We start from the raw sequence: 16985 nt of genomic DNA on the forward strand, positions 1-16985 counted from the left end.
CTTTTCCATAGTATTATATGCTTACAATAGAGAAGCCATATCTCAAAAAAGTCATCATTTTCAGCAAAGACGAAGACATTGTTAGCAATATCATGATCTTATGTGAATCTGCTTCACATGAAAATTTTCTTGACATATCTTGTTATAGGATTAAACCTTATGATTTGACTATAACATTCCAAAAATTCAACAAATTTAAAACTTTTCAAAACAACCCTTTTGTGTAATAGAAGTGTTACAAAACTATTGTTTCAAAACATTATTTGTAATCAGAGTCTCCCAAGATCCAATTATATATATAAAACCAAGGATGTGTACGCTCACGCCTTCGCCTTGTCACGGTCCATTGAAGTACCTGAAACCATAAACCAAAACCGTAAGCACAAAGCTTAGTAAGTTTCCCCCAAAATACCAACACACAAACAGTTAACATATTCAAATAACATGTACTGGGTCCACAACTAAAAGCCTGGATTACCCCTGAGCCCATAGTATGAGTTTTGCTTGCCTATCAGGCCCACAGTTCATATTTGGCTTGCTCCTGTGCCCACAACATATGTTTGGCTTGCCCTCGGGCCCATATCTTATGTCTGGCTTGCTTCTTAACCCAATCAACCATCAGACTAAAATACTCTTATGCCCTTAGTACGAGTCTGGCATACTACCCAGTCCTCAACTCGTATTTGGAATGCACCTGAGCCCTCAGTATGAGTCTGGCATGCCCCACCCGGCCCTCAGCTCATAACTGGAATGCTCCAGGGTTTGTTGGCTACAACACGAAGTAGTACAACATCAACCCAACAAAATATGTCTCAAGCCCTCAGTACGAGTCTGGAATACCAACCGACCCTCAGCTCGTATCTGGAATGCTTCCGAGCCCTCAGTATGAGTCAGACATGCCAACCGGCCCTCGGTTAATATTTGGAATTATCCTGGTTTTGTTGGCTACATCACAAAGAAGTACAACCTCAACTCAACACAATATGTCTCATGTAACAGATAACAAGCATATACAGTATGTCATGCAGACATAATCACAAGTAGTCCTACAGATCTATCAGACTATGCATATCGGCAACTAGCATATAATCATGCAGATCTATTCCATACTCAGCATATCAATGTGTAGCAGGATATCAATCCAATGGGCCGGACTTGGTGCCTTCGACCCGTAAGTACAGTGAGGAAAACTCACCTCCCAGACTAAACAGAATTGATGAGGACCAACTCCGAATCTCAGCTCTCTAACCGATACCTGTTTCCACCAAGTGACCAATTCCATAAAGATCCCAAAATACCCTCAAGGTCCAACTTGGTCAAAGTAAACGGTCAAGGTTAACAGTCCACGTTGACCCAACACACCATGTTCCCATTGGCCATGCCATGTTCCTCCAACATCCAAACAGTCAGAAAAACCTCAGCCAACACGTTGTGTTGACTTGCAAGCACGTCGTGTTCACCTGAGTTCCAACAACTTAATACATTCCACTGTTGTTTCGACTTCAAGAGCTCCAAAGCTCATATCTAGACCAAAATGTGATTAAGAAGGGTAAGTTTCCAACTTCATCCATTGGGACTACCATAAATGTCCAAAAACCCAAATCACAAGCTTAATAATGAAAGGGCTTAACCAAAATATCCTTAATCCTTAAGGTCTGAATTCCATCCTTTCCATAAGTGATTCAAACACCAAAACCATCCCAAAGGTTGGTGATTTTTAGACATGCATGCCAATACATCTCTTGAACCCATATTAGGTCAAAATGAGGATTTATGACCTAACCTTTATGCATGGCATCAAAACCAACTTATAGACCAGATCCAAGAAAATACTAGGTCACCTTGACCTAGAGATTCATAAAGTTGCAAACTTTATGAGATCCAACAATTCCAACATCCAAGAATAAGAAGCAAACGAGACAAAACCCAAGATCTAACAACTTAGAATGATAAAAATCGAGTCTTGGACACTTACAAAGGTCCAGCAGAATGCCAAACTGAAGAATGGGGGCTTGCTTGATGGATCTTTGCTTCTTTCTTCCACCTTCTTCTTTCTTTGGCTTCAAAAAACACCTAACTAACTTCAAAAATAAGGGGAAAGATAATTAAGGTTTCTTTTAGGGCTTGAGGGGTTGATGGGGAATAAGAGTGAACAAACCCTAGCCTCCACATTCCTTTAAATAGGGAGCAAAACCCGGAAGATTAGGGTTTCATTCCAGCCATCAACACGCCATGTTCCAAGAGGTAACACGTGTTACCCAAAATGAAACCCACGCCTCTTCTTATCTGGACACACCGTGTTGGTGCATCCAGCATGCCGTGTTGAATCCTCAAAAGGTGATTTATACCTAAATTTGCTCTTCAAATTTTGGGTTGTTACATTGACGATGTTCAAAACTATTATGCATAAGCTGTCAACTATAGTCTGCTTGAGTTGACTAAGTTAGGTGTAAGGACATGGTTAATACAAGATGGCCTAGACTACTTGATCTGCCCTTGACAACTTGAGATGCTTGAAGCATGGATATGGATTTTAAATTTTATATATGGAGACGAATACATAAACATCCAATTTCAAGACCCACATAAAAGCAATCTGATATGTTTAGGAAGTTTGTTATTCGACATTAGTATCTAAGTAATTCTTATTCTATGATCTTGTATACTTTAGTATGCGAGTTTGTGAGAGTTATTTTTCTAGATTTAATAGAGGTTAGAGAGTGTAATGATAATAATAATCTAAGGCGTATCTTAAATTATTATATTTGTTTAAAGAATCTGTTTAATAAAGTTAATTATTTTTTCTGTCGTTCGTGCTTCACTTTCGGTTTATTGTACAATTGGGCCCAATAATTGTTATCAATGTAGCATTTTAGACTTCATTTTAAAGATCTGATCGTCGCAATATGTGTTCTATACAAAATTTAGGTCATTATGTCTTTATTCAACCAATTCATTCCAAATCCTTTATCAAGTGTCGTCCATTTCATGAAAACTACTTCACCATGTGGTTTTATAAAGCCTAGATGGTTCCAGAAACCATGGATTGCACAATTTTGGAAGTGATTGATAATTAAGCCAAATGATTACTGAGAGAGAAAAGTTACAAGTGTTCTAGATGAAAAGTATGAAAGCTAAGAACAAGAAATAGGAGAATAAATACTAGTCAAGACACCAACCCGAATGGGCTAAAGGCTAAAGGGCCCATAAACAAGTAAGCTAACTACATATAAGCTAACATCCCCCTGAAACTCACAATGCCACAACAATAAGCATTGAGAGTTTGTCACATAAAAGACAAAATCGAGATGCCGATAGAGCCTTCGTAAAAATATCTTCAAGCTGCAATGTTTATGAAACAAACAGAAGGGATATGGTTCTAAGCTATAAGTGATGGCGAGTGAAGTGACAATCAATATCAATGTGCTTCGTCCGCTCATGGAAAACATAATTCTTCATAATTTGTATCACACTTTTGTTGTCACAATGCAGGGGAGTAGGTGAACAAATGTGAACCCCTATATCTACCAGAAGCCACTGTAACCACATAATCTCACATGTAGTCACAACCATAGCACGATACTCAGCCTCCATAGAAGATATAGAGACAACATCCTGTTTCTTGCTCTTCCATGAAATGAGAGACTCTCCAAGAAAGACACAAAATCTTGTGGTGGATTTACGATCATGACGATCGCCATCCCAATCAGCATCACTATAGGCATGTAACTCAAGAGAAGACGTTGAGGGAAACAAGTGAGTTTGAAACTGAGTGCCACGAAGACATCTTAGAATATGGAGAACAACTCTCCAATGAACAGAGGTAGGAGCAATAACAAACTGACTAACAACATGAACAACATGAGCAATATCCAGACGGGTAACTGTGAGATAAACCAAACTTCCTACAACAGTCTGGTAAGTATTTGGATCGGAAAAAGGAACACCATAGTAGGACAGTACCGTGAATTAGTTTCAAGAGGAGTATCTAGAATCGGATTGTTAGAGAGGCCCGCCCGTGTAAACAAGTCATATATATATATATATATATATATATATATATATATATATATATATATATATATATATATATATTATATATATATAGTATGAGAAAGAGGATACCCTTTCTTAGACTGAGCTACCTCAATACCCAAGAAATAACGCAACAAGCCCAAATCCTTCATAGCAGAATGATGAGCTAGATCACGCTTCAAAGACTCAATACCACCATGGTCATCACCAATAATAATCATGTCATCCACATATAAGGACAAAAGAATCCGTCCTACACTCGAGCATCTAACAAACAAAGCCAAATCATGATTACTCTGAACAAATCCAAGAGAGGTAATCACTGTGGAGAATTTCTCAAACTAAGCATGAGGAGATTGCTTGAGACCATACAAAGCTTTGGGAAGTGGACAAACCTCACCAGGCTGGTGCTAAATTCCTATGGGAGGAGACATATAAACCTCTTCATTGAGGTCACCATTCAAAAAAGCATTCTTGACATCCATTTGAAAGATCTTCCACTGTCGAACAGATGCAACCGCAATCATTGTTCGGTCTGTCGTCATCTTTTCCGCTGGGGCAAAAGTCTCCTCATAGTCAAAATCGTACTGTTGAAAATACCCTTTTGCTACAAGTCTGGCCTTGTACCTCTCAACAAACCCATCAGATTTTGTTTTTATCTTGTACACCCAACGAGAACCAATCATATGTTTCCTAGGAAGAAGAGAAACCAAATCCCATTTATGAGTTTGCTAAAGAATAGTGAGTTCCTCAACCATAACATTCTGCCAAATAGGATCTAATACAACCTCTCTATATGATTCAGGTTCAGACAGATGGTGGATGTTCGCTATAAATGAGGCAAATCGTCTTGAGTATGTAGAGTAGGCAAAATCTGGAAGCTTGGCGGACTTGATAGTACGAGTAGACCTCCTGAGGAGTGGTAGAGGTGGGTCTTCAATCTCAAGAGTCGAAGGCACGGACTTAGGAATAGAAGAAGTTGATGAATTCTTTGAAGAAGGAGGTATGTCCTGAACTGGAGGATCAGGCGGCATAGATGAGTCTCAAGCCTCTATATCCTCATCAAAAGGATCAATATGCAGAAGATCTGACTTCGTTACATCGTGGTCTGTAGCAGGAATCGAGTAGAAAGGAATATGTTCCAAAAAGGGGACATGTTGGGAAACATATAACTTCTGACTCACAGGATCATAGCAACGATATCCTTTTTGCCCAACACACAAATAGGAGATTCCGTTCCTAACTTCTTCCTCTCAACATGAGAATAAAGAACAAAACAAGTACATCCAAAGACTCATAGAGCGGTGTAGTCTGGTAAGTGACCATATAGCTTCTCAAAAGGAAACATTCTTGAATTCAATGCAATAGGGATACGACTAATCACATAAACAGTAGCTAAGACTGCTTCTCCCTAAAAGGCACTAGGAAGTTGCGCATTCAAGAGCAATAATCGAGCTGTCTCAAAAATATAACGGTGTTTCTGTTCTACCACACCGTTTTGCTGAAGAGTATCAGCACACGATGACTGGTGTATGGTACCATTAGAAGCAAGTAATTAAGTAAAATCATTAGAGGTATATTCACCCCTAAGTTACACTTGAGGCACTTTATCATAGCTGAATGTTGAGTTTTAACAAGAGCTCTAAAATTTATGTAAATGCCAAGAAAATCAGATTTGTGTTTCATAAAATAAATCCAAGTATAGCAAGTATAATCATCTATAAAAGATACAAAATAGGTCGACCCACCCTTTATGGATACTGGTGCAGGACCCCACACATCAGAATGAATAATATCGAAAGGAGCAATAGAACAAGACATACTTTTATTGAAAGGTAAAGCATAGAATCATGCCATTTTACAACCACTACAATTAGAAATATCACAAGTGTTCAAATCACCCACTAGAAGCTAGAAAACTCAAACGTGATACATATACATGTCCTAAACGAGAATGCCAAAGATAAAACTGAGACGACAAAGGACTCAAATGAAAAGAAGACAAATCAATGTTGGAGGCAGCAACAATAGACACTTTGAGAACCTCCAAGACATAATGTTCTCCCACCCTACGGTCGATCCCAATCGCCTTCTGAGTGTGTTTGTCCTATATAACACAGACGAAATCAGAAAAGAACACCCAATTACCAGACCTACACAATTGGCTGACCGAAAGAAGAATCAAAGTGAGTTTAGGAATGTAATAAACATTAGGGAGAGACATATGAGGAATAGAAACATACCTAACACCCTCAAATGTCATAGATATATCACTAGCAGACATAACATATATAGATGAAATGCATGACAAGGAAGTAAAAGATGACGAATAAGGAGACATGAGATGGTTTGCACCAGAATCTAAAATCCACAAAGATGAAGTATACCTAAGGTATCAGATGAAGTAGGACCAAAATGATACATAGATGCGTTCATGGAAATAGGATTGGAGGCCAAATACTATCTAAAACTCTCAAAAACCTTGGGATCCAAGGCAAAAGGTGGCATGTTGCCAACTGACTCATTGTTAACCGACGGAGCAGCAACAACAGGGAACTGTGGAGGGCGAGGTGTCCATGGAGAAGCACTAGAAGAACGTGGCTGAAACTTCTGCTGACTAGACCTATGTTGTTGTCCTGACTGATTCTGACCAGATTTACCATTGTTAACTAACAATAGACACTGAGCTTTCCAATGATTTTTCTGTTTGCAGAAGGCACACTTATCAGACGCAACCTTTGGAGTTTGTCGGGATTGATTAGTGGAAACAACAAGCACAACAGGAGTGGAAAGTAGGAATGGAGATTGCTTTAGACCCTTTATCCGCATGAGACTTGATTCGATTTTCTTCAACAATAAACTCATGAACAACATAATCAAATGAGGGGAGTGGGGAACGATGAAGAATTGTTCCACGTAGGCCATCAAAGTCAAAACGCAACACTATAAAAAACTGAACCAAATGTTGTTCTTCCCTCCTAGCAAGAAAAGGCTCAAAATCTTTGAACTCTTTAGATTTAGTAATAGCCAACTGATCCCATAAATCAGACATAACAGCATAGAAATCTTGAATACTCATATCATTTTGTTGAAGGGCACACATGTCATACTCTAACTGATATAGTTTAGCAAAATTGGATTGAGTATACAGTCTCTCCATATCGTTCCACACTTCCGTTGTCGTGTCATATTTAGCTAATGGCATACCAATAGACTGAGTAACAGAATTGTTAATCCAAGTAATGACCTTCGAGTTATCATTCTCCCAAGTATCAACTAATAAATCAAAATTTTCAACTTGAGGCACTGAAGGTTTGGCTTTAGTCCTAGTGACATAACCCCATATATTCTTCCCACGAAGGAAGTTCTTCATAACATAGCTCCAATAAGTGTAATTCTTTCCATCCGATCGAGTACTGACTAACTGAAGGTAATCGTTCTTTCCAATCATGACGATAACATAAAAATAACCACATTAATGGACAAGCAATCAGAGAACAAGAACAACAAACCAGCAGAAGCAACAAATCAAGCAGCAAGAAATCGAATAGAAAACTCTAGAATTCGAACAACAACAGCAAACCAACAACAATGGCAAATAAATATTAACAAGCAAACAAACAGTTCGATTCGCGCCACAGATGACTGCTACAAAACCTTCTAACATATCAAACCTTCGCTCTGATACCATGATAATTGAGCCATATGATTACTGAGAGAGAAAAATTACAAGTCTTCTAGATGAAAAGTATGAAAGCTAAGAGCAAGAAAGAGGAGAATAAATACTAGCTAAGACACCAAACCCTAATTGGCTAAAGGCTAAAGGACCTATAAACAAGTGGGCTAACTACATATAAGCTAACAGTGATCACTAAAAGACTATTTTTCCCAACCAGTCAACTTATATACTCAAGCACCCTATGAGCATCTATAAGGGCTATTAAGAATTTCATAAACCAATGATCTAAAGATGATAAAAGAATCGTAACTTGATGTTGATGTTAGGGTCATATATGATACTTGCTTTGCACACTTAATGATGTTTATCATATGGTAGAAGGATGCAAATCAACCAAGGAAAAATTAGGATGCACTCAAGGTGGCTTAGGATGGGTTAGATGAGGTAAAGGTAATTAGATATATACCTTAAACCAAATATATGAATACTTGTTTGCCTATAAATGTGAATCCATTACTCATACATATAATATGTTTAATTGTCTTGTAAATGATCTCAACAAATTTGAAATTAAGAAATGTGACTTCGTAATGGTGTATATGTCCCTTGATTTCTTGAATTAGAGTTAGGGTCGTCATGTGGATGTTCTCACTAACAATGAAAAGATAAAAATAAGGAATACACAAAGTATTTTGTAACACCCACGAATCATGAGCAATCAAAGATTCAAAGGAAAGATAACATACATGACATCAAATATATTTTAACTGTTCAATCAATTGCCTCAATGTCAAAAACTAGAGTTTTTTTCACATAAAAGAGGGACTAAAATCATTGATGATCGAACCCTATCAAGTTGAAAAGATCATTGATGAGTGCTTTCATGATGCAACCAACAAACTTGAAGCAAACAGAAATGAATCAAACTTTAAATACTCTATTGAAACTACTAGAGATTTAATGAAAGATTTGTAAAATAACATCAATTAATCTAAAGGAACAAGGGTTAACTTAGAAGTGCTTATCTTCAAATAAATATGGAGATTTCATTCTCAAACAGGCCTACATACATTCATTTGTCAAAAGTCATTTTCATAAAGATATTTATGAAAATGTTCAACGTAAAGTTCAAAAAACTTTCCCTATTTAAAATGGAGGAATTCATTATGCATGAAATATTGTTCATGTGACACTTGAAATTTTAGAATGTCAAGTATCATTGACTCAATCTAAGAAGAAAACTTCAAGTAAAGTTGTTAAATTTTTCAAAGAGATTCATCAATGAAGAATAATATAAAAACAAAGAGTTCATCAATGTCAATTTTAGCTAGATCGAATATGGCTTGTACTTCAAAGGTTTAAGTTATTCCCAAATCAATCAAAAATGTTCATATCGTCTAGGCTGCCAAAACAGCTCAATTTGTTCCAAAACATTAAGCTGTAAAAACTGTAACAAGAAATATAATGGAAATTGATATAATGTGGTGAAAGAACTCATCTAACATTAAGTTGTCTTAAAAATGGTTCAAAAGAACAAATACCGAAAACATTTATACTGGTGTTCAAAACAACAAATACTGAAAACACTTATAATGGTATTAAAACTAGATTCAAAAGGCTATTCCAAAAGACTAAAAGGATTACCTTATTTATAATTGGTTTTGAAATGTATCTAACTATTCGTTGTAAATATGATAGGCTCGTAAACACATTTGGTACTTAGATAATGGATGCTCAAAGCAAATAACCGGATCCAAGTCACTTTTAATTGATTATGTTAAAGAAAAACACCAACATTTTTTTTTTCATTTTTGTAACTTCCACTCAAAGAGCTTTTGACTCATTCAAAAAACACAAACACCACTTTTGTAACAAACCCACACTAAACCCAAAAGACTCCCTATAATCACTTCTAATAACCGACAAACACCTTGCGGAATTTTAAACATATACATTAAATAGAATGAGATGGCCGTCGATATAAACATATTAACTTTTCATTTTGAAAGTTTTTTCTTGAATCACCAATCACTTCCAGTTCCACCCTCCATAAGCCCATGCAATGATATTAAATCTTTCAACCAAAAAACATTTATTCTTTTGTTTCAAAATCTCAACTTGGCCCCACCCGTTTCACAAATACTATTTAATTTTCCATTTATAACGTTTAGTTTAATTAGAGTGATATGAGAGAATTGGATATTCTTAAAATATTTATACCGTTAATTAGAGTTAATTTATACGTTAAAAAAAGGCTAATATTTGAATTTATTGTTGATATCTTGTATCATAAAATTTGAATCTTTCTTTATAAAAGGTATTGAATATGTTGTATCGAAACATGTAATAAAAAATAAGAATGTTTTGTTTTTCCATTAATTCTTGATATAAAATTTATATATATAACAAATAAATAAATATGTGAGACTCTTTTATAAACCCATAAAAAGTTTATAAATAATAGAAAACGGTTTTGAAGTGTAAGAGTTTATATGTTGCTAATATACCCTCTAGGTGAGTTCCAACATTTGAGATGTTTTTTTTTTGTGAGAGAAACCCATAAGTAGGAGTAGGTCTAAACGAACAAAAAAAATACATTGAAAGATTGTTCATGTTTGTTCGTTTAAATTAACTAAACAAAAGAGGAACAAGAACACATAATCGCATGAATTTTCTTATTGATGTTCTTTTAACAAATTATATTGTTTGTGTTCATTTGTTAAGATGCTAAATGGTCAGTATAAACAGCCATAAACGAAAAAATATAAATGATCATAACTAACAGAAAATAAAATCAAGAACCACACCTAATAAATAAATATAGACATCCAAATCAAGACAAAACATATATAAACAAGCTATTAAATAGATGTTGCTAGAAAAAAAAGTAGGAAAATATGAATATTCACAAACATAAACGGACGTAAGTGAACATAAACGGATATAACCGAACGTAAACAATTATAAATGATCGAACATAAATGAACATTCACACACAAACGAGACTATTGTTCACGCTCATTTACTAAATAACCGAACATAAACAAACTCCTTGCCGATGGTTTATGAATAGTTCGTCGAATGTCCGGTAATTCGTTTACCACCCTAAATGAGAGACCGAGAGTGGGATGAAAAGTGAGTGATTTTAGCCCTGTTTTAACAAAGATAAGAAAATAATAATAAGGGAAATGAAAAGGAAAGAAAATTATATTTTGATGTTCCTAAATTAAAAAAGAAGTGGAAGGAAAATAAACATTTTATTCATTTCTTTTAAAATCCTTCTACATTTGAAGAAAAGTTAGGAGGGACCATTTCCTTTCACTTTTTCCATTAAAAACTAAGGAATGTTAATTTTCTTTTATTTTATTTTCATTTTTATTTATATCTCTTTATTTCTCTCATTAAGTTGAAGTCTGAAAACAAAGGTGTTAGAATCACAAAAAAAATATATGAAGTCCCTTCACTCTTTTGCATTTATATAGTACATCTCCAAGCTCACAATTTGATTACGTAAGTACGTTCATGGAATCGCAACGCACTTTCCTTATCATTCACATCTTCTATTAATTTCATTATTTGACCTCAATACGAAATATCACTTTTGAATAAAATATCAATATTAATCCAATCTTGGTATACTTCAATCACATAAAAAATTACGTTACAAAATGTTAAGATATACGAAGCTTCTTCGATTCTTATAACAAGGGCAAAAGTGGGTGATGGACTATGGTTCCCTATACTAGGTTCATATTTTCCAACTGAGCCACATAACCTATACAAAAGACTGAAAGAGAATAATTTTTATTACTTTGATTCAATAGCATGTTTATATGGACTTCTGAGGTTGTGGGCTTAGTTATTTATAGAGTATATATGAGCTTAATCAGGTTTCGAATATTGCCCCCAATCATGACAAAATAGGCTAGAAACTAGTTGGATCAGGTCCAGTTTTGGGTCGACCCGGATAATAAACGCCGAACATGAACCTTTTATACATCATGAATTAAGATAAAAGAAAAGAAGTTGGAGACACCACAATGATCCAAAAGCCCATTAAAAATATTGAGTGGATCATAAAACTCTTAAAATGGAGTCCATAATCTTCAATGAAATTTAGCTCTTCGTGGGAATATTTTAGTTTGCACATCTTATTTTCTTTATAACCGAATGTTGTTTTTACTTTTTTTTTTTTTTTTTTTTTTTGGAAAGGGAACTTCCCTAACGAGGGTTTCCGGGCCAGCTTTCGCACACCGACTAATCCCCCGCTGTAAACATGAAGCTTTGCCTCATGTCCTGGAGTCACTGCAGGCGAACCTCCATGGCCACAAGGGCTTAGTAGTGCCAGGATTTGAATATGGGTCAATAGGTTATCCACCATATCTTCCACATGCCTTACCAAGTCACCACAACCCAAGTGGTTGTTTTTACTTTTTACATGTTCTAATCGGTTTATAGCATCGCTCACTTTTCTTCAAACAACACAATCTTATATTCGTTTCTAATCTAAAATATAAGCAAGTGTGTTGGCATACCAAGGAAAAAAAAATCCAATTGAAGACGAACTTAATATAATAAACATGTTTGATATTATCAACGTATAACTTAAGTACAATAAATAGTTACATACTTTTTTTCAGTGTTTATGCGGGCAAAATGACTAAAAGGTCTTATATTTATTAACATATTTACAACAAATGTTGTTATACGGTATTTTGAATTCATTCTGTAGCACTAAGCGTAGCTCCACCCTCAAAGTTAGCCATGAGTTTGTTAAGCTTCTTGTTGCTTATTCTTTGTGGCACCATCTTGTTCTCCCCTACCATCATACTGCAAAATACCATAATATTATTTGTTAAAATTGAATCTTTTTCTTAATGTATGTCTATTTTTTATAATGAGGATGAAGAGGACATTCTCGTCTTTTGCATACACAAAAGATGCAGAACGTGTCTCTGTCCCATCTTGTTCCATCTTTTTGGGAAAAAACAAAAAAATTGCAATTTTTGTTGCATTGACATTCTGAGAGTTCATGCATGTCAAACGCAGTATAATCAGTTATTTTTTGTATTGACCTGGGTGGTAGTGAAGATATATCTGTGGGTAATAGGATTTGTGCAAGATTCACGGCATCCTCGTTGGAATTGATGACATGGTTGAAGCACAAATATCGACCATAAGCAGAACTGTCTTCGTAAATACAAATGTGAGAATCTACCAAGAATTTAAGGTCCACCGTAACAAAAACCCCATCTTTGTACATTTCGGCTGCACCTTTTAGGTACGGATGTGTGACTGTGAGATCAGGGCTCAGCAGTAATCCAGCGTTTATGGACACCATGCTCACCCCTCGGTCCATGGCTAGGGCCCATGCAGTCTTCTCGGTCAATGTTTTTGATAAACCATGCCATAACTGTTTTATTATTATTTTCCATCAAGAGATTAGTTAAATGTTCATTAAAATCAAGAGACATTGTCAATTAGTTTAGTTGGATAGAATGGAATGGAACGGAACGAATAAATAATGGAATCAAAAAAGATAAGAAAATGAAGAATAAGTTATTATATTAGATGATATTTTTGTTTGGCACCTATGTATGCATATAAATAGAATATTTATGTTATATGTATATATAGTATTAATTCTAAGTTGTACATTATTTATTTATTTTAAATTATTTTATTTACGAATATAACAAATAAACATAATAAAAGTTTATTAAAACTACATTTATGTAAAAGGATTTCACTTTTCCTTAAGAAAGTGGTTTTTTATACAAAAAGTGCAACACCATTTCCTTTTAGGACCAAAAGATGTAATATTTTACATGAATATTTGGTTGAAAACGGCTGCATAATTCATGTAAAAAATGAGATGAGACGTTATTGAATAAACTTATAAAACGAAAAGCAAAACATCATTGCATAAATCAATAACAAATGAAAATATGAAATATTGTTGCATAATAAACATTTACGCAATGAAACATGGTTGCATATTTTGATCATAGTGAGAATGTTGCATATTTTGGTTTGAGAAGAAAACACTGTTGCATAACAAAAAATTATTTTCTAGTTATTTTTATAAACTAAATTGTACTTTATTAAAATGTGAATTTTTGAAAAAAGGATTTGTATCATTGAAAATTATATAACATGTGTTATATTTCAATTTTTCACACCATTCCATGATGTAACATTACCAAAATTGAAGGAATCACATTCATTCAAGAATAAGGAACCATTCCATTCCATCCTTCCACCAATCCCATCATACTTGACACTACTACTAAAGTATATGTACCTTAAATTTCTTGCAAAAATTTACGTTGCTCCAATTTCTTTCATCAAAATCACCTAATGAAGGCGTTGAGTCACTTGGGTCCCTCCAGAATACCGCAGTGGCAGATGAAGTAAATATCACTTTGTCAATTGTATCCGTTTGGGCACACGCTTCCAATACATTATGTGCTGCCCTTACCTCCATTTCTGCCATCAATTCCTGTTTTCATTAAAGCCTTTAGTCCTTGAAATAGCAACCTACTTTCATAGAATTTGTTTATTATTGCATCCTACTTTTATTTCTTCATATTACACCATGTTATAGCAATGTGGTCTAAATATGAAACAATTTTCATTCCTATGATTGTATAGATTTTTAAAGTACAATGAGCCAATAAGAAAAATAAAATTTAATGAATGTATGATGCGATATTTCGGATTGGAAATTAACCGAAGTAAAAGTGATAGATTACATACATCATAAGAGGGTTGATCAAATTGAGGCTCAAATGAGTAAAACAACCCAAAACATCCTTCCAAAGCTTCCACTATACTTTGATAATCCATCGGGTCGGTGTGGAATACTCTCACATTCTTGTTGTCTACAATTCTTCTTTCCATAGACTCCATCTCAACTGAAAAATTATAAAAGAGTTATAAACTGTAAGCCATTTTCATTTTATTTTGCAACCAAGTTAAAGACAATTAACATGATAAAGGGGTTTCACTTTTTCTTGAAAAGAAATTTTCATATTTCACTTTCAACGTTCGGCTTAACTTCTGGTTTGTGTTTTTTATTGTTACACTAGACTGGATTGGACAGGACTGGTGAAACTGCTAAATTTTTTGAGGACAAATTTTGATGATGAGAACGAGAAGGGTATTTTCGAATTTTTACAAAGACAGAAGATTTGAGAACAAGTAACTATCAAACTTTGTTTCATCATTTTAGATGGGACAAAAAGTTAACAATTTTTGTCTCTATTGTAAATGATGTAACATATATTGTGTTATCTTCATGTCGACATGTCGTTTTTAAATAAACATTGAAAACTTATAAACATTAAAAAATTGTTTGTGTCCTACACGTCATGTTAATATGAGGGATTCTTGTAGGCGAGACTACATATTTGTAGGATGAAAATAATGTCTTCACATGGGTCCCCTACAGGCTACGTATAACGTGGGCAAGTTTTTCTTTTTGCCTTCGTTGACAACTTGCAACCCGTGAGTCGTCACGTTCACACACCCTATCAGCAGTTGACATATTTCATCATACACATGTTCTACATCCCAATTCTAAAAAGATCATCTTTTTACAAAATTCAATATACCCAAATCTGCCTAGTTTTGTCTGGTTCTTTGTAAAAGAAAAATCCCAGTTCTTACATCATAAAACAAAGACATATACTAGAAAACGATTACCAAATTCTTCGAGCAAGAAAAAGAAACAAGAAAGCAGGATGTCTGAATTCCTTACCAAAGATTGCAAAGATATAGAATTAAAAAGAAAAGAATATAAAGAAACATGGAAGAACTAAGAAGGTAAGAAAGAAGAAAGAACCAACCACGACTCTGAACGGCGGCATGAACGAAGTAACCTCTTTGAAGAAGACTGTAGACAAGTGAAGACCCTAAACAACCTCCGGCATCCATGACACACACCCTCTTCAACGAAGACGATGATCCATCAAATTCTACTGCTTCCAGTGCTGGTGCCATCTTCACAGTGATACGCAAAAACGAAAAAGATAACGTAAACCAAGACTTCTTTGTGGGGTGTAAAGTTATATACTTTTGGTATATGCTTAATTGGGTTAGTTTTGGAAGCGAGTTACAGCATCTTTATATAAGAATGGAGGAAAGAAAGTTGGAGAGGAGATAGTTAACATGAGAAGAAACGATAGACGTGGGGAAAGAAAAGTAGGAGGTCGACAATAATAATTAGTGAGTTGGTTCACCGGTAAACCATCCGATCGTTTTATGGTTAGATTTAGGGACACATGTATGTGGACAACTATATTTTCTTGCATTTCTTTTATTATTACATTATATTATATTAAGTGAATACAATAATGCTTATGTGGTTTAGGGTAATATGGGTTTTTGGTATCCAACTCTCTTATCTTTAATTTGGGTTTATTGTCTCATATTTTTCCTTTATTTTACATGTTTGGTCCTGGGTTGTGCCTTTTGTTTTGTGTTAAAACGTCTCACGTGCCTTGCATGCATATGTATTTTGGTCTTTTTCTTATTAGACTCTATTTACAGTCATTGTGAGAATTTTGGAAGGTAGCAACACAAAAGTATTCTATGTGGTAGGCGGCATGTGGGGTGCTCTAATTAACGGACAAACGGACAAAACAAATAGTCTGGTCAACATTTGAACCAAGTGTATAAAAAAAATATAGATGATGGTCTTAATTAAAAAAAATGTCAAGGACCAAGTACATCCGTTACCTCAAACTGAAAGGAGAATGGGTTGTGAAGTCAACCAAGCAAATTACGCCATTTGTTTGCAAATAAAACGTAATATAATGGTAAAAAGGGGTATCGATCCTCAGGGAAATGGTTGTATTCAATCACCAATGCAATCTAAAAGAACTAATGTAATTAACTAACTAACTACAATTAAACTAAAAGGGGGGATGTTTGATTACTTGAAAACTAAAAGACTTGAATAACTAAAAACTTGGAATTAAGCAAGATAGTGAGATGCTCAAATATTGGAGAGAGTTGGTTAACTAAGGCAATTCAACACAATGAACATTTGTGTGTTTATCATTAGGATTCAACATGAAGCTTATCATTCATCCCAAATTGGTTATAGCAATCATGAAGCATGATATGTCAAGATTCCTCTTAGGTAGTATGGAGGTTGGGGAAGCCCACACCACACCTTCTTAATCAAGATCAAGGGTTTAATTGAAGCAATTGAACCCAATAAGTTGATTAGCCTTAAGAAAGAAGGAATCCCCAATTCCTAGAG

The 16985-nt window shown here is 34.9% G+C and overlaps 1 protein-coding gene across 1 annotated transcript; it reads right to left on the bottom strand.

Moving 5' to 3' along the window:
* Positions 1 to 12280: 12280 nt before the first annotated feature.
* Positions 12281 to 15959, bottom strand: LOC145069137 (cinnamoyl-CoA reductase-like SNL6). The gene is made up of 5 exons (XM_079016106.1): positions 15565 to 15959; positions 14474 to 14631; positions 14019 to 14216; positions 12790 to 13127; positions 12281 to 12544 (listed from the first exon to the last, which is right to left on the bottom strand). Exons 1-5 carry the CDS (start codon positions 15716 to 15718, stop codon positions 12436 to 12438), a joined length of 957 nt encoding a protein of 318 aa, XP_078872232.1. The 5' UTR covers positions 15719 to 15959; the 3' UTR covers positions 12281 to 12435.
* Between the last annotated feature and the right edge of the window lie 1026 nt (positions 15960 to 16985).

This window comes from Lactuca serriola, chromosome 8 (genome assembly GCF_051521515.1).
Source record: "Lactuca serriola cultivar US96UC23 chromosome 8, Lser_US96UC23_V15, whole genome shotgun sequence".
NCBI lineage: Eukaryota > Viridiplantae > Streptophyta > Magnoliopsida > Asterales > Asteraceae > Lactuca > Lactuca serriola.

What these genes read in the sequence shown, in the direction of transcription:
- LOC145069137 (XM_079016106.1), bottom strand. Translation starts at nt 15,718, where the DNA reads ATGGCACCAGCACTGGAAGCAGTAGAATTTGATGGATCATCGTCTTCG. An exon ending in TTGATCAACCCTCTTATGAT is followed by an intron (nt 14,217 to 14,473) that starts GTATGTAATCTA and finishes TAATGAAAACAG; the next exon opens with GAATTGATGGCAGAAATGGA. An exon ending in ATATCTTCACTACCACCCAG is followed by an intron (nt 12,545 to 12,789) that starts GTCAATACAAAA and finishes GGTATTTTGCAG; the next exon opens with TATGATGGTAGGGGAGAACA.